The sequence below is a fragment of the Falco biarmicus genome, chromosome 8, assembly GCF_023638135.1.
Source record: "Falco biarmicus isolate bFalBia1 chromosome 8, bFalBia1.pri, whole genome shotgun sequence".
Classification (NCBI taxonomy): domain Eukaryota; kingdom Metazoa; phylum Chordata; class Aves; order Falconiformes; family Falconidae; genus Falco; species Falco biarmicus.
In genome coordinates this window covers 7521436-7538320 of record NC_079295.1, presented here as the reverse complement: position 1 = coordinate 7538320, position 16885 = coordinate 7521436, and the positions used below count along the sequence as shown (strand labels likewise).

General features: G+C 44.1%; 1 protein-coding gene across 14 annotated transcripts in view; it reads right to left on the bottom strand.

The window, feature by feature from the left end:
* Positions 1 to 16885, bottom strand: part of HDAC4 (histone deacetylase 4) — a 267202-nt gene that overhangs the window by 122515 nt on the left and 127802 nt on the right. For 13 of the 14 annotated variants that reach the window (XM_056348110.1, XM_056348107.1, XM_056348108.1 and 10 more), the window contains one exon: positions 1813 to 2057. In XM_056348110.1, the coding sequence (XP_056204085.1) occupies positions 1813 to 2057 (245 nt within the window). Of the gene's footprint in view, positions 1 to 1812; positions 2058 to 4428; positions 4496 to 16885 lie in introns of all 14 variants that reach the window. The other variant, XM_056348112.1, reaches the window with a different exon arrangement.

Sequence of the window (16885 nt, the reverse complement as noted above, 5' to 3'; positions counted from 1 at the left end):
AATATGAGATCATAAATTTTAGTCCTCTGGATAAAATAATAGCTTCTCTGCACCTACAGTCACTGGACTTAAAGTTGCCAGTTTCTGAAAATTGGTTTAACCTGAAAGCCACCTAAATGTTGGCTGCCTTATGAACAAAAATGCAAGAAGTATGTTTTCACAAAGAAAGTGCATCATAATTACATGTCGGTGTATGGTTTTAGGTTTATTTTCTTTGTGAGATAGCATGTGGTTTATGTCAATAATGTGCTGTTTTATTTTTAAAGCAATTCTGGTCACAATGACACACTTCCTCCTATTGGAGATCACCTTGCAGGTCATTCTTTTCATACAGGATTGTATCATTCCTATTTTAAGTTTTTCATCTAGCCACGCTTAAACATTCAAGGAAGAACTTAATTACCTAATGGTTTAGATATACTGTGCTAACTGGCTTCTCAAAATCAGATCTCTACTTCCTTCTAATGCAGACTTTTACCAGAATCGGTCATAGCTTTAACATAAATGAGAGCAAATATTTTCCTATCATCAGTGCTTTGAGCTTGTCCATTAAATCTGAATGACCCTTTCTTATTTTTGATAGACAAATACCCAAATGCACAAGTAATTACAAGGAAATAATGGAAACATTTGTCACAGAAACTTCCCATTCTTTCTTCTTGAACGTGCTACGTGAACCACAGATGCCATCACAGTTCTTATACTGTTTGTGCATGAACACATACATACAGACACGTGTGTATGCTTACGTAACTACATGCATACAGGCGCATATGTACACTTATAATGTATACACACATATGAGTGTATATCTAAGTGTGTTTACACACGTACATCTCCCCACGCCTTTGTCCTGAAGAGAACGCAGAGGGCCCACTAAGGACACAGGCATTTGCTGTTAATCAGTCTTCAAACAGTAACTGTTCTTACAAACCGAGGCTCATATCTGTGTTTGAAAAGTCTGTAAATAATACACCATTAACTTTTAATCCTGTCTTCCCCACTCTGACATGTATTTTGTATTAAAATGAAAGTTATATAAGGTTGAATTGAGGTTGCTTTTTAATATTACATTAACGCTATTTACCATGTGCAGCGCTAATCCCCCTTTGAAAAGAGAGCATATTAGCAATTCTGAAAGCTTATGTTACCATAGCAATAGTCTATCACTGTGAAATATTTATATAATGTCTAACATTTTCACTATGCAACAGCCATCTTCTAAACTGTACTTCGTACTTATCCTGCGCATTAAGTTTACTCTCCATCCCGTGCGACGGAGCCGTGCACAGCACCCGGCCGGTGCCTAACTTGCACTGTGCAACTCTGAAAAAATCTCATGGTGTGCAGACATACCCGCACCCGCGACACCTGCGGAGACACTAGGGTCCAAACATTTGGTCTGCACCTTGCACCAATGGCATATGCCCAGCACGTTTATATTCTACTCCCAAAGATGTGATATTAGTAACACGTGACCTAAAAGCCCTCCCATTGGGTTAAATTCTTCTGAAATTTCCCAAATCCAGGGAAATCAAGCCACCTGTTGGCAGTGAGGCACAGGACTTCTGAATATATGCAGACAGGTGGATAACATTTAACATGACAGCAGTTTACCTTGCTTCCTCTCCTCCACTCTATCCCCCTTTTACATCTGGGTGCTCGCATCCCTTTACAAAAGACCATTCTCTAAACAGGAGTTACCAAGTCCACCACAGTATCTCTAGCCCCAAAATAAATTAGCCTGTGCATCTCCTCCTTGTGAGGAGATGCTTTCACACGCCACCCAGCACAGGGCTGCCCATCACTTACTTTGATGTGCTCATGCAGCTGGGCCTCGTGCTGCCGGGAGAGCTGCTCGTGCTGCCGCTGGAACTCAGCGATGAGGATCTGTCTCTGGATCTGCTGTTTTTGCTTCAGTGCCAGGAGCTCCTGCTGCAGTTGCTGTTCCCGCAGTGTCGGCTCCGTCACAGGCATGGAAAACTGGTGGTCCAAGCGCAGATCCATTGGGACTGAAGTCGGTGCAACTTGCAAGGGCAGTGCTGTGGTCACATCAACTATGTGAAAACACAAGAGGAGCGATAAGTGTATTTCCCCTTCACACAGGGATCTAAGTCTCATACTGTGCCCAGCAAAGACCTTGAGGAACCATGGACTGAATCAAGAACACCACCATTAAACTTGCACCATTTTTTTAAATGATAAAAAAGCATGACAGGAGTTCAGAGTTCAAGAAGTTTTCCTCCAGCCACCATCTCCTATAAATGTGTGCTTTCTAAAAGCAAAGGACTTCAACATCACCCTCCTTGATACCATTCATACCATTCTATGTATATGTGTTCAAAATGTACACCTCTGTTCCACACTTCTAGCATCACTTGAAATAAGAAGGATAAAGATTAATCTAAGACTTCACAGAAAGGATCAGTCTTGACTTACAATGGATCAACTGACTCCTGTGGTCAGGAACACAAGGGTCTCAAATTTAAGAAATTTATGCAGAAAAACACTATGTGCAGTACCCTTTATAACCAGTTCTGGAAAGAAGCTTAGCCAAAAGCTAACGGGTAATGAAGCATCTAGGAAAAATTGTTAAGTGCTTTGGTGACAGACTAGACTTACGCACTGCAGCCACCAGAAAGGTGCCAACGGGTCTCACAGGCAGCAGATGCAGAGCAGAGCAGGCAGTGATAGGAAGCAGGTGCCCCAATGGTGACTACGCAAAGACTTGCCTGTCACTCAAACACCAAGTGGGACAAACCTGGAGCACAACCAAAACTAAGGCAGACAACAGTACGTGTACCAAGAGATGTATGCTACAGGAAGAAAAAAGGGAAAACTATCACCTTGATTATCTGTATGGTAAAGATCAGTTCTTTGCCTACAGAAAAAGCATAACCCTGAAGACAAGAGGCTTGTCGTAAAACAGGGCAGCAGCAGACAACTACAAAAAATACTTCTGCAATAACTGAACTCAGCTTGTTTCCATGAAAAAAAAAGAATTTCTGCCATCTCATGAATGACTAAAAAATTCTAAATTCCACCTGAATGACAGTTCTGCGTTTCACACGTACTCCATACATTTGCCACATTCAATGCGTCTCTCTACAAGGCAATCACTCAAGTAACTCTTCCCGTACTTTTGAATGATCATCATCTGTAGAATGAAAAAGGCTAATCCTTCAAAAACATTGACATTCAAAAAAACTGGAAAATAAAGATTGTGGGTTTTTTCCTTGGTTGACTGAGGTTTTTATTTTATCTAGCATTTTATTTTTTAATATTTAAGATATGTTTGTGCAAGGTTGGAGGGAGCATCAGTAGCATCACCGAAGCTGGATCACATCTGCTATGACATCTACTCCACCTGAAAGAGTTACCCGGGCTTTGCCCAGGAGCCTGCAGCTCCTGCGCACGCCTGGGGAAGGCTATGAGATCTCACGGGGGTAGAGATGCTGTGCTATACAAAACCATAGGTACCATGAGGCCAGCCCCAGCAGAACAGACATCCTTCCAAAGCAAAGGTAAAGGCAGTATTACTACACAAAAGCTGATTTCTCCCTGCCTACAAATTAAGTAGCTGGTGAAATAAACTCCCAATTCAAAAGGAAAAAGCATGGAAAACATTTAGGAACTGTAAAAGGCTTAAGGAAAAGTTTTACTAAGATGCACTGCCAGCTTTTAGCACCTATATGTTGCCCATGAAAACAGTACTTGAAAAGGAACTTTCATTTTATACAAAATTAAACTCATATTTCACTTCAAGCCTGATCATTAAACCCTAGGTCTGATTTCAGCCACCTCCTCAAGGATGTGAGAGAGGAGTGCAGAGTCCTTCCAAGCAGCGTGTCCTCAGAGGTCACCTGGAATCAACTGTAATTGTTAGAAATAAACGAGGACCCTGCACTGAGCGCGGCACGCAGCCCTGCTCACACAAGCCACTTCACTGTCTCCCTTCTGTGCCATTGCCCAGAGCTCTGAGCACGATACCCAGCAAATGCCCATGCCTAACCTCTGTCAGGACATTAGCATCATCAACCTCAGAGAAACAGTTTTAATAGGGTTCTCCCCAAATGCTATCCATTTATTTCTTTGGCAGTAACTGAGAAATGCATAACAAGCTGATGCTGGTAAAATCTGAAGCTACATAAAGCACAGGTGCACAGAAAAATAAAATTAAAATGTATAGAGGAGTAATTCAGAAAAATCTGGGGTGTTTTGCCCGGCTGCCAAGGGCAAAGACACAGTGCAGGGACAGGGACCACTGGAAAGGCAACTCCATCCTAGACAGTGGCTCCTTGGAAAGGGGGATGTTGGGCAAAGTGGTGGGGTTTTAAAAAGCACAGCCAGGCCAAAGCTGCTGGAGCTCAAGAGGGAAAACAAACGGGGTGGGGGGGTGGAAAGGAGAAAAAATAAACTATCACATACCAAGAGATGAATGTAGAAATTTTGCTCAGTCTCCACAAGACCAATTTCAGGGAGAACATCATCACTTCTTCAAAAGCAGAGAAATATTGTTTAGTAAAGAAATACAGCTTAGTGTAGGAAATCGAAAGCACGGTAAAAAAAAATAATCATTGCTTTTATTTGAAAATAAAGATGCAAAAAAGAGGGGAGAGAGCGTTACAGAGAGTAACTGTCTCTGAGCTGAGAGATCTGAGTTGAGTTTCTTAACCTTTCTGGAGAAGAGAGACCATGGTTTTGTGTGCCCCACAGTTGGTTGTTCCTCTGGAAAGCCCCGGTGCCCAGGCACTGTGAGGCTGGGAAAGCAATGCCACCCACCCACCCACCCAGGACCTCAGCAGACACCTGGTGCCCTGCCACACTGTCCCTCCTGCCCAAACACCCTGCGGGCAAGTCCTGCCTGCACCCACACGGTGCAGGGGCCACCTCCCGCTCCCCATCACTGGCTCCATCACATACGACCCCCCAAAGCAGGCAGCAGGGTTGCAGGAGCACAATACGTGTGGAAGTGCAGCATGCTTCCCCCTCCCTACGCTCAGCTTATGCCAGGGAGGAGGAGACTTTTTTTTTTTTTTTTTTTTTTTAAATGGAAACATTTTCTGCAAAAGGTCACATTACTGGAAGTGTTGCTATTTTTCAGCCCACAAGCTCTTCCCTCCACTTCCCTATTGTTTTCCTTCCTGTGGCCTTTTCTCCACTCCCTTCTCTCCTCCGCAGGACCAGAGCTGGGATGTCTTGCCACAGATCGCCAAGCCACAGCCAGGGATTTCAGGGAAAACACCACGCTCTTGCCTATAGATAAGCATTCAACACTCCAAGCAACATGCTCCTAAACCTTCCTTGGTAACGGACGGTGCTTTCCTACGTGGTTGGTACCGTGGTCAGCCCCTTCCCATTCCTGCCCACAGAGCATCCCTATGGCAACTGCTGCAGCCACTCACACAGAAAAAACTCTTCATCTGTTTTCCCCGCACGCGAGTGGGAGCTGACAGCTTGAAACCAGCCCTGTGGAGGCTCTCTCATTTCACAGACTATTGCTTCAGAACCTTCTCAACTTAGATGCAACGCTTTAAATTAGATCCAGGTTTGCCATGATTTCAGAGTGACAGACCATTTTGGATTCCTCCAGTACTGCTCACGCTCAGGCAATCCCATAAGGGCCCTGTATCTATAAGGTACCGGCCCTAGCAGCACGATATATGGGGCAAAGGAGGCAGTCCAAACCCATCAGGTGTCCCAAAGACTGTGGGAAATGGGACATGTCCTGGAAAAGTAAGAGAGTAGAGTTTCCACGTCAGCAAAAATCCCCTTACTATGCTGGATGTATATGGAAAATAAGGGGGGAGAGCGAGAGAGGGAGAACAAAAGAAAGTCCTAATGTGTACTAACAGGTATTTGTACAAAACAAACAAAAAAGCCCACAAAAAGCAATCCACCTTCAAGAATATGATGCAACATGGCTATCAAAATTCCATTTTAACCTTCTGCAAATGGATATTATAACCTGAGCATTACTAATGTAATCACCGTATGTTACGAAATATGCACAGTAACTATTCGTGGAATAGCAGCAATTTTATTGGGTGGCAAATCTAGGGGAACTCCATGGATGGCCACAAGATTTCACCAGGGGCAGCAGCTTTCCAGCACTAATTAGTTCCACCTTTAAAAGAAGCGGAAACAGATCTGCACAACTCTGCTCGGTCCTACCCCACCAAATCAAACCCCTAGTGTTCACTTCAACCTAAGGACGCAGACACACCTGACCACCAGCAATGCACGGAATCCACGTGGAAATGTTACCCAGGCAAGTGCTGGACATGGACACGAGCACTGAGTTGCTGGAAATCTATTACTCCTCCTCTTCCCAAATTTATAGACAAATCCCCCAGAGCTCCAAAACTCCCCGAAGATAGTCTTGAGTATGATTTAATGCAACTTTATAGTCCCCAAGGCTCCAGGAAAGCTTGAAACAGTTAATCCTAGAGGATCAAATCCAATGAGTCAGTAAACTAAACAGCGCAGCGGGCTCTGTGAATCACAAGCCTTTTAAATGCATTGACTATTTTTATGTCCAGCCAAAGATTTCTGAGCACCTGGCAATAACATCTCCCATCTTTTATACATGTGGACTAAAGGTCAGCGTTACTGGTACAGAGGCAGCAGTCACTCTCTCCCGCTCACCCGGTCTCTATGTAAATCTGCTTATCTTCAATATCGCTCACTGAATTTGTCAATGCTCTTTAGGCTAAATGCAATTTTCCTTGAAATCTGCCTGTGTTTTCCTACATGCACCTTTTATGATCCAAACACCGTGTTTTCTAAAAGCAGAAAGTAAAAGCTTTACAACATGTTAAAATAAATCCAACTTCAGCCAGAAGGAACACACCACTACCTGCGACCATTACTGCTTGTGATAAATGACTCCTCGTAAGAGCCTTAACTTGCACCGTGGTGGGTAACGGTCCTGAGAAAACTTGACGAACCTCCCATTTCCCACCCAACGGGACTCATGCCCCTGAAACACCCAATGTGCGGGCACAGGGCGCCAGCTGCAGAGATCGCGACCACAATTCCCATTCAGTCTCGGCGGAGGCTGCGTCATCCCTGGCTCTTACTATTTCAGTCTCAAAAAAACCCCCTATTTGAAATGCCATGAGTTGCCCACAGAAGCGGCATGTGCTTCTGACCTACAGAGCCCTCCCGAAAACAATAAAACCTTCTCTGCTTAATGAACACATCATCAAAACAAAAAAGCCTGTATTCTTATGAATATTTTATGGTAGACTAGAAAATTGCTTTTATAGGTTCTGCCTTGAGAACATATTAATACAATCAGATTCATGACGTTAGCAAAACACAAAGACTATATTCAGACTTCTAATGAGAAATGCCAAACTCATGAATTAGAAGACAAGATCGCGATTATGAATAATAAACTATCTCATGTTCTCCCTGCTTTTTCCCTCCCTGTAGGAACAGAAGGAGAAAACAGGAGGATATTTTTTTTTTTTACCTAGGCATGCACAGATTAGGGTTTTTTTTAGTTTTATACCAAGTTAGAAACACTCTGCTGGTTTTTCCCTCCCAAAATAAATGAAACATGGCTATGCATCAAAGACTGCCTGCATGTTGTATGTTAATTAAGACCTAAAATCATTCTAGTCCCCATTGATTGCCGGCACAGAGCGGCCTTGTGGTTGAGATTGTAAATTCAGCATCTCACAGCTTGCCCATAACACTGCTGAATGGAAGTTATCTTAAACACATTTAAGTTGTTAAACATACCTGCTGTAAACCTGAAATCGAGGGTGCATTTCCTCCAAAAAGTGTTTGACATTAAAATCATTTCACATAAAGGCTGCAGATAAACACATTATCAGAGAAGTCATATGCTGAATATCTTCCACGCTCTAAAATGAAAAACAACTTCCACACAAGTACTGAGCATTTTGGAAGGGATTAAGGGAAAGTGACACTACTTAAATATCTGCATACATAGTTAAATAAAACTAACAGTGATTTACTTCCCCTTCTCTGATATAGCATTTTCATGCAAGTCCTTAAAGGAAGAAAACGTAGCAGGACTGAGTCCTGAAAACACACTAAAATGATGTTAAAACAAAACTTCAGTACCAGACAGACATGGGATATTTGAAGCAAAGATTTAAATTCAGATCTTGTTTCAGCGTAACCTTTACTTAAGGTGAACTTTAGAAATATTTCTCAAAGTAGCTTCTTTTAAAAATCAAATGCTTTTTTCCAGAAAGAACCTTTTTTTTCTTTTTCTGGTTTGTTTTTTGTTTAAATTTAGGCAGCCCAGAAAACTGCCTCTCACATTTGAAATACATCACCTTCAAATGGTGAGTGCATGAAACATTTTCCCTGACACCTCCCTCTCTCCGGCACAGAGCGAGTCCCACTGAATTTGCACAGCTCCTTCCCAGCCGCCCTGCTCCTCTTTACTCGGCAATTCCCTTTGGCTTGAAGGGAGAAATCGCATCACCCTCCTCAAATCTGCTGCAAAACCTGGGGATGAGTGTCTGGTCAAAGCTGGAGGAAGAAAAGCAGGACCCTCCCGGCAGCCCCAGTAGTATATAAAGTACTGACATACCACCAGGTGTCTGTGACAGAGCAAGCTTAGGAGGCAGAGTGCACAAAAACCCGATAAAAGAGCATTTCGGCTCCTACAGTAACTCCATAGTCCCTGGTGCCTTTCCAAATCGCCACACACCAGGGAAGGGATGCTCCTCTGGACGGCTGTGGCTGAACGTCCCTGGCCAGCGCTTTCCAGAAACCATTGACTCAGCTTCTCCCCCCTCTCCGCGCTTGGGCTTTATTTCTAACTAATGAGTTCGCTTTCTAATTACTGGTGTGCAAGCGTTGCCCTCCAGACAGATTCTGCCAATAGCGGCACATCAGCCTTTGAGTACACACAAAAAAATAAATCTGAAAGCAAGAGCCTGTGCTCAGCAACCCCAAGCTCTCGGCTGCTGCCGCTGGAGACAGCCCCATCCTGCCCCACTGAACCAGTGCCATCCCAGCACAGCACAAACTGCAGGACACCGAGCAAATGTGTGCACAGATCTCCCCCTCTAAGCATGATTTTCAGCTCCTTTCATCCCTGGGCAGAAGCAAAAATCATGTGTTCATTCCACAAACTTTATTTCCTGGGGGCTGCCCTTGCTGTCTGGCAACAGCTTTAATTTTTTTATTTTTTTTTTAATCCTATATTTTGCAAAGCCTTCAAATGCCAGGTCGTTGCCAGCAGCAATGACTTCGGCATGTCAGGAGCACAGTGCAGGCAGGCTTCAAAGCCTCGAAACGCCGTTTCTAAAACCCACCGCCTTCATTTTGCTTGAAATCAGCCTCGAAAGGAGGCAAGATGCAACTGCTCGCTCCAAGCACGGCCGAGGGAGCGTTTGCGGTGATTTATTCTGAAAGAAAGACTTGCGTTAATTTGAGCTAGTTGCTAGATTATTATGAATCAAGTCATCGTCATCCCCACCGCGATCTGCCTGCTCTGCCCGTGCAGTGCTGGCAGCAGCGGGCAGGGGTGCTGGCATCCCCTCTGCCAGCCGGCACCGTGGCTGGGCAGCCAAGGCACTCTTTTTCCAGCAGGGCTTCCACTTCCGAAAATGTCAAAACTCACCAAAACACTCAGCGATGGTGAGATCAGAGCTATTAATAGAAACAAGCTACTGCAGTATCTGACTGCAGTGCCAGGATAAAAGAAGCATATTTTGTGTGTAAAGCGGAACAAAGCGGGCGAAGACATGGCACAGCAGCCTCGGAACGCCTGACATTTAGTCGGTTTTAATCTACAGCATGCTACATGCCCTAAATATAAGCAGAAATTAATAGGCAAAGGGAAAAACAACCCACGTTACCCTGTATATTCAGCTTATTCTCTAGAAAAGATTTCACCAGGCTGTGCTAGAGGAGCCCCAAAACTTGCCCAGGATCCCGCACAGGCAGCGGGAGCAGGAGGTCTTGGTAGGGCAGCACCCAGGACACCAACATCCTCTGCAGCACATCACAAGCATCGTATGGGGACAGGATGAAGACATGGTCCTGCCACGCTCCCCCCGCGAATCTGTACCATACCAGGGCAAAAGAAAAGATGATGTGCAGAGCTGGAAAAAGTGGGGTGCTGCAGGGCAGCAGGGAGGACTTCATTATCTCCTCTTTACTTAACTCTTACCTCTACTCTCCCAAAGGCAAGGACCAGGATCCCAAGGGTGTTTATTTTGGGCTAGAATTACGCAACAAGTTTAAGCATCACAGTGCAGCTAGCCTGAAGGACAGCGAGGTGCAGGAGTCAGACCCGTAGTATTTCACTCGGAGATCAGAAGGTAGTCCTCACTTACAGGGACAAGCCAGTCCTCTGTTCACAAGTCTGTGAAGAAAAGCAAGCTGCAGCAGCGCTGGCGATGGAGCCGTCCCTCACAAGCAGGCAGGTCAGTACACCGCAGTCGCCGGTATTTTTCATAGCTTGCTACAGAGCTGCGTGGGTGAATGCAAACGCAGCCTGGATCCTTTCTCGGCACACAAGCTAGGAGTAAACAGCAGCTGAGGTTTCCTACAAGCACCACACATGCTGCAGTTCAGCAAGGGCTGGAGTCATTCCCCGCTATGAGAATATTTCATGCGGCATGAATGGGAACCAAAATTAATCATCGCATCACCCATTGAAACACACTGTGAGGCACTGCACCGTAGGCAACAGATGGAGCTTTAAATGTCACTCACTCATTCATTGCAAAGAAACTTTTTGCTGATTACTACTGAGACCTGAAGACACGATAAGGGCGCAGTGATTCTGGATTTCTATAACCAGATTTTTTGATCCTAATACTTTCCCTGAAAAGATCTCATTAGCATTTATTGGAAACCTACATACAAATTTTATTCATTATAAGAAACCAAAACTTGAAGAGCAAGTCAGTTATTCTACTTTTTCCATCTTAGATTTAAAACATTTAAAAATGTCTCTTTCCTTGAAGAAAAGGAAAAAACACCAAACTACATCAACATCAGACAGAAAACAGTATTTTGTAGTGTATTCCTGTTCACAGCCTCAGAGCAGTGTATCAGAGTTTGGAAAAACGTAAACTTCCTTGGCTAAATACGTGGATCTTACAAGCCAGCTGCTTTTCTGACGGTCCCATCTAAAGCATGGCAAATGACTTCAGCACTCTTGACTGGGGGCCACAGCAGCACCCTGATCTCCTGAGCACCTTCAGCAGGATTCCTGCTGCAGCAGCAAAGCCAAACACTTCACAAATAACACAGGGCAGCGCCAAACACACAAGTCCTTCATGAGAATGTGAATTGTTCATGGCACAGCACATATTGAGAAAGCCAGGAAGAAAACCTTGATTGCACAGACGTATCCAACAGATGAGCCTGTGCAGGATAGAGAATCTCCAAAGGGAGACATTCATGTTCCACCACCTCGTTTTCAATCATTATCCTACTCCATCGTCTTGTTTTAATCAACAACATCTTTAACAAATGAGCATCTTGGATGATGCCAGTGCTTTTAGTGAAATTAAAGATCATGGCATCAACAGAGTCAGCTTGGACTACTACTTACTTTAAACTTCATACAATTGTGGTAAGCCTTTCCTTGCATGCTGGGAGGTAGACAACCAAAACCCCTATGAGTTTCCAGAGGAAAAAGCATCTAAATAAATAAACACCAGAAAACAAAACAAAAAGTATATATCCCTTCTTAAAAGGCATCCCAGGGAATATAATTTCACCTGCCTCCTTGTTTCAAGCATTATCTGGCAATTGAACCTTTTTGATCCATCTGTCTCACTGTGGGCACAAAAAACTCCTCACCTCACCAGATACCCAAGACAAAAAGGCAGGTTGAAGGAAGCTCTGATACACTTCTGAAGGGAGAAATCTACATGGGTTTCTCATATGCTTCTCTCTAGTCTCCCTATGAACTTCCTTCAAGGGAAAGTGATACTTTAGAGAAGAGAATTCAACGTGGAGGAGATGGAGCAGGATCCTGCAAGTCTCATCCTGTCCTGAGATTGCACATAAAAAACTCCCCAGGAGGAAAACAAAGTAAAAAATCTACCCAGCTAGATAGGCATGGGTGAGTTTGAGGGATACACAGCAAATGTGGGGTTATACAAATACCTGGATGTTCTTGCAGGGTTCCCTCTGGAGCCTGCAAAGTGGTGGCCCCTACATCGGCAAGAATACAAAAGCGAGCAGACAAACTAGTGACAGAGCAGGAGAGCCAAGAGTTAAAACCGTGAACTTTCAGGACGAGAGCAGACATCGCATCTCCTCGCTTGGGTGGATCAAGGAAGAATTGTTTTCCCATTATAACTCCTGTCAGAGCACAGTGGTGCCATTCACGTAGACAGAGGGGATCCCGGGGCAGAGTGGGCAAGATGATGTGATGAGAACTGAAGTGAAGGTTCGCTTGCAAGTAGAGATGGTGCCAGCTGGTGAACAGCCAGGCCGTTTGAAAGAGTTGTGTGATAAAAGGAGTTATGGCTATGAGGAAATGCTGTCAGCTTCCTAAAGACATCGAGAGGAGCTGGGAGATCAAAGTCACCTATCTGCTGCTGAGAGGGAAGGCTGGTCCTCTGCCAAAACCACACAGAGAACCCACGGCCAGCCCCTGCTCTCCCGCGCCTGCCGCGTCCTACCAGCTTGCGAGGTGAGGGAAGGGAAATCGTTATGGAGGGAAGGGAATCGTTATCGTTACAAAGGAGAAAAAGCAGCAGCACAAACGTTGCTGAAGGCAGGTCTGGGCACCACCAAGGAAAGCTGCGCGGCGGAGCAGAGGCGGCGCAGCAGTCACTGGGATCAGCAGCTGGTGACGCCACCAGAACGGGAGCTCTAACAAACAGCTCAAGATCTAACTTCCCGATTTATTTTGAAATTAAGCCATGCTATGTTAACTCCCCAAGATCAAAAGAGAAGGCAAAACAAAATTCTTAGAAATTACCTGTTTCATAGTATATGCCGTAATTTTACTAAAGAGACATATTCTGCTCATTTCAAACAACAAATAAATGGTTATTAAGAACAGGCTAGTAAACTCATTTCTGTCACCAGTCAATGGACCCCCAACTGTATGGATAAGCCCAAAAATGTGCAATGCAATTTCCTCCATCATGAAAAAGAAAAAAGAAAAAAAAAAGTCAAAGCAGCAAACCCAGCACCTAAATAGTAAACTGTAAAAGGAAAGCGTTCAGCGGCTCTCAAAAAATCTCATGGATTGCTCAATGGCTGCAGTGTTTTCAGCAGTTTGTTAGAAACCCAGACCCTGGTCCAAGAAGAGAAGCATGTGTTCAAACAGGCAAGTAGCCCACAGCTTTCTGTAGCCCCTCTCTCAGGGCTATTGCTTTCAAATAATCTATATACTCAGGTACCTCGGCTGCATTAGGACCCAGGACGTTACTTGTTACCCATTCAAAATTATTAAGATGTATAGGGGGGGAAAAAACCCCAAACCATCACTATTTTAAGATAACGTTAAACATACGTAGTCTTCTAGAGAAATTCAGACAACTTCAAAGTATTCACATTCCACAACAGCACAGAGAAATCACACCAAAGCACCTTCTCATTTCTGCCAAACACACAGGTGTTGCCTTTCAGTTCCCTAATGCAAACACTACGAAACACTCAGAGTTAAGATTATAATAAAAACCCCACCTTTTCCTTTCCTTTCCTTACTTTTCAAGATGCATTAGGTAAAGTGAATATATTTTTAAATACAGCAGGCTGATAAAGGACTAAGAATAGTTAGAAAACCGTTTTGTTGAGGAAGCCCATTACTGTTAACGTGGGCTAACAGAAAGAGTAAGTCTTTCTGTTGCTATTACCAAAATCCTAAAGGACGATGGATTTTCCCTGCATCCCCCAGCCGAGCAGTACTCCATGCACAACACGGTTTCCCAACACCAGGGGCGACTCTCACTCAAAGCAAGCTTTTTCTTGGCTTTTATGCACAAACCACTGACATCAGCATGGCCTTTTAAATATGGAACAAAAACTCAGCACTCAGTCTGCTGAAAATACCCCCAGCCTTTTAAGACCGGAATATCATTTTCTTTTATCAGTATTGGACAGGCATTGCTTCTTACACACGTGGAGAGCCAGAGTGACCTACAGATGAGTTTTAATATAACGGAACCACAACAATACAATGATTAAGATCCAGGTTTAATTATATTTATATATTTTTACAAGGCATAGTATTTTTTTAAACCCACTCTAAACTTGCCTTCTTAAGTAAAAAACAGGGTAGCAAGAAACATCTCTCTGAATGAATACATTTTTTTTTAAAAGACAACTGTATTTTGCTTCTACAAGCTTCTAAAATTAAAATTCTAATTTTTTTTTGATTAAAGGATGTAAGTTGGTTGCTCACCCCGCTGTGTCTGTCAAGCAGCTTCACAAACGACCTGTTGCGCAGCATTTCAGAAGGCAGTGAAAGGACTGCCACCGCTGCCTGCCCATCCAATGCATGCAACTCTTTACACAACCAGCCGCAATTAAAAGGTCCCTGCCACTGAGAACCACACTTGAACGTCGCTAAACGTTGCTTATATAAATCATAGGTCAAGCATTTAAAATAGCCCTCTCCCACTTTTCCCAACATCAACCAAATGGTGGAGCGCAAGATGGCTATCTCGCCCCCCCCCCCCCCCCCCCCCCCCCAAAGATTGTCCTTCAGCTGGCGTAAGGAGCACCACTGCCAAACACTCACCATGTACAAATAAGGAAAAATTAAATATACAATCGATGCTTTCTAAGGCTCACAAGAAAATTTTGCCTAAAACAACCGCAAACAACCACTTTTTCCCCTCCTGCATCCTTATTATATATTAGATGCCCTACCCCAATTGAAGAGCAATGACCATGACACTCCCGTGCCCCTCTAGGGCTTGGTAGAGAAGATGGACAAGGAGGACAGCCCGTGTTCCCTCACTCCGATGCACCGGCACAGAAACAGCACACCCTCACCCTTCTTCAAACAAGGGTGGATGAACGAGGACAAACACCCACACAAGTTCCCACTTCCCTCATGCTTCCATCATACTTTCATCGCCTTCTCTGTGGTATCTATCACTCTCAAGAGCTTCAGCAGCATGCATAAAGTAAAAGACTGGCATCAGCTGGGTACAGAAGTTAGAAAGTCATCTTTATGTTGACTCTGCTGTTGGAAGCTACCTAACTGAGCAGCATCCTAGCTGGAGACAGATCGTTCACAGCTGTATAAAATTTGGGTTACATTACATCTACACTACATCTACTACAACCAAAGCAAGAGGTGAACAAGTCTTCCCTCACTGCTCCAACGAATAAAGAAATTCTGATTTATGTCGCTTAAAAATGCAAGTCAGTCCTTTAGCAAGCTCCATTTAATTGTAGCTCATACAAAAATGGTGTTTTTACCATGGTTTTGAAATAATTAATTACAAACATCATCGTAGCTAAACTTGGACTCTGTCAAAACACTTCCACAAAGGTTGTTTTTCTTCTGTGGAATATAAGAAAGTTCAGGAGGGTTCGCCCATCAGGTTCCCCTGGTAAGTTGTTTCCTTAAAACAAACCTTGAATACTAAAGCATCTCCTTTACTGACTGCTACTACCTGCAGAGTAAAATATCTTGCTCCTCAGGGATCTGGATTCCGGTGCAAGCTCCTGCGCAGCACCCAGCCTGACCACAGGGCCACAGGGGAGTGCGTTTGCCCCCAAAATAACACTCAAATCACAGCGTGCAGCTAAAGAACTTCAAAAGTAAATTGGTAAAACAAACGATACAGACTGGCACAGTCTCAGTGAATTAAATACTCTAATTTATGAAATTTTAAGAGTTGTACCTAGTGTAAGTCAGGTTGATCGAAGGACAGGGCAGACATCAGTGAGTTTGGGAACCCACAGCTGAACTTGACTGGGAACAGGGACCTCCTGGTGTGGGAGGCAGGCACTGCTCGTGGGCTCCTTGCTGCATTCACGTTTCAGCTCCACATCAGAAGAGCAGCAAGTAGATGGCTTGTTTCTGTTGGGCACCTACTTCCGACTGTGAAACCTGGACTTAACTACAGGGTTTCTGAATAGTGGGAAACTGATGCCTACTTACTTATGTGGTAGGCTACAACTCTGCTCCAGATATGTTCAAGCAACAAACTTCTCTGCCTAGGGATTGACTGTAGCCTGGTTCTTCCACAAAAAGCAAGATGCTGTGAAAAGCCCAAAGGTGAGAGACTTAAAAATATCTAAGGATGGAGATCCTATATGTATCCTTATCGAAAATAAAGCAACGATGACTGACTTCTTAGAGCATCTGAAAAAGACAAAGACTTTGGACAGAACCTGAAGAGGGTTCAGTGATTCAGCTGACCGAGGCTTAAGAGGACATTTCGTTACAGAAGAGAAATGCGGACAAAAGGCTTTCAGAAAACTGGAAGAGATAAAAACGACATCCAGACAGGCAACTGAGGAACAGCTACAGGAGGCAAGCTGAAAAGGAAGGGTTTTAAAAGCAAGTTTAAGGAGGTTGAAGTTGATTCAGTGGTAACTGGAGACAGGTAGAGATGGAAATTATTCACCTATCACTTCCTTGAAATAGTACACACCCCCTTGCTATTACCAAGAAATGAGGCTACCCAAGAATGTCAGCGGACAGTCATTTTTGCATTAGGGTTGCTTCCAGAAGCCCCACAGCGGGCTCCCACATTTGTGCTAGACACTGAAATGTATGGCTGGAGCCGGCAACAGTCCTGAAATGCTTCTCAGCTGAAGACAAAAGGCTTCAGGGAGGAGGACAAGGCTGACATGAGGCAGAACTTGCACTGATGTCTCCCTTCACATCCCCCCCTTTTTTTTTTTAAAGGTCTGGAGAAGGATTAGTATGAAATTCCCCAGCCATTTG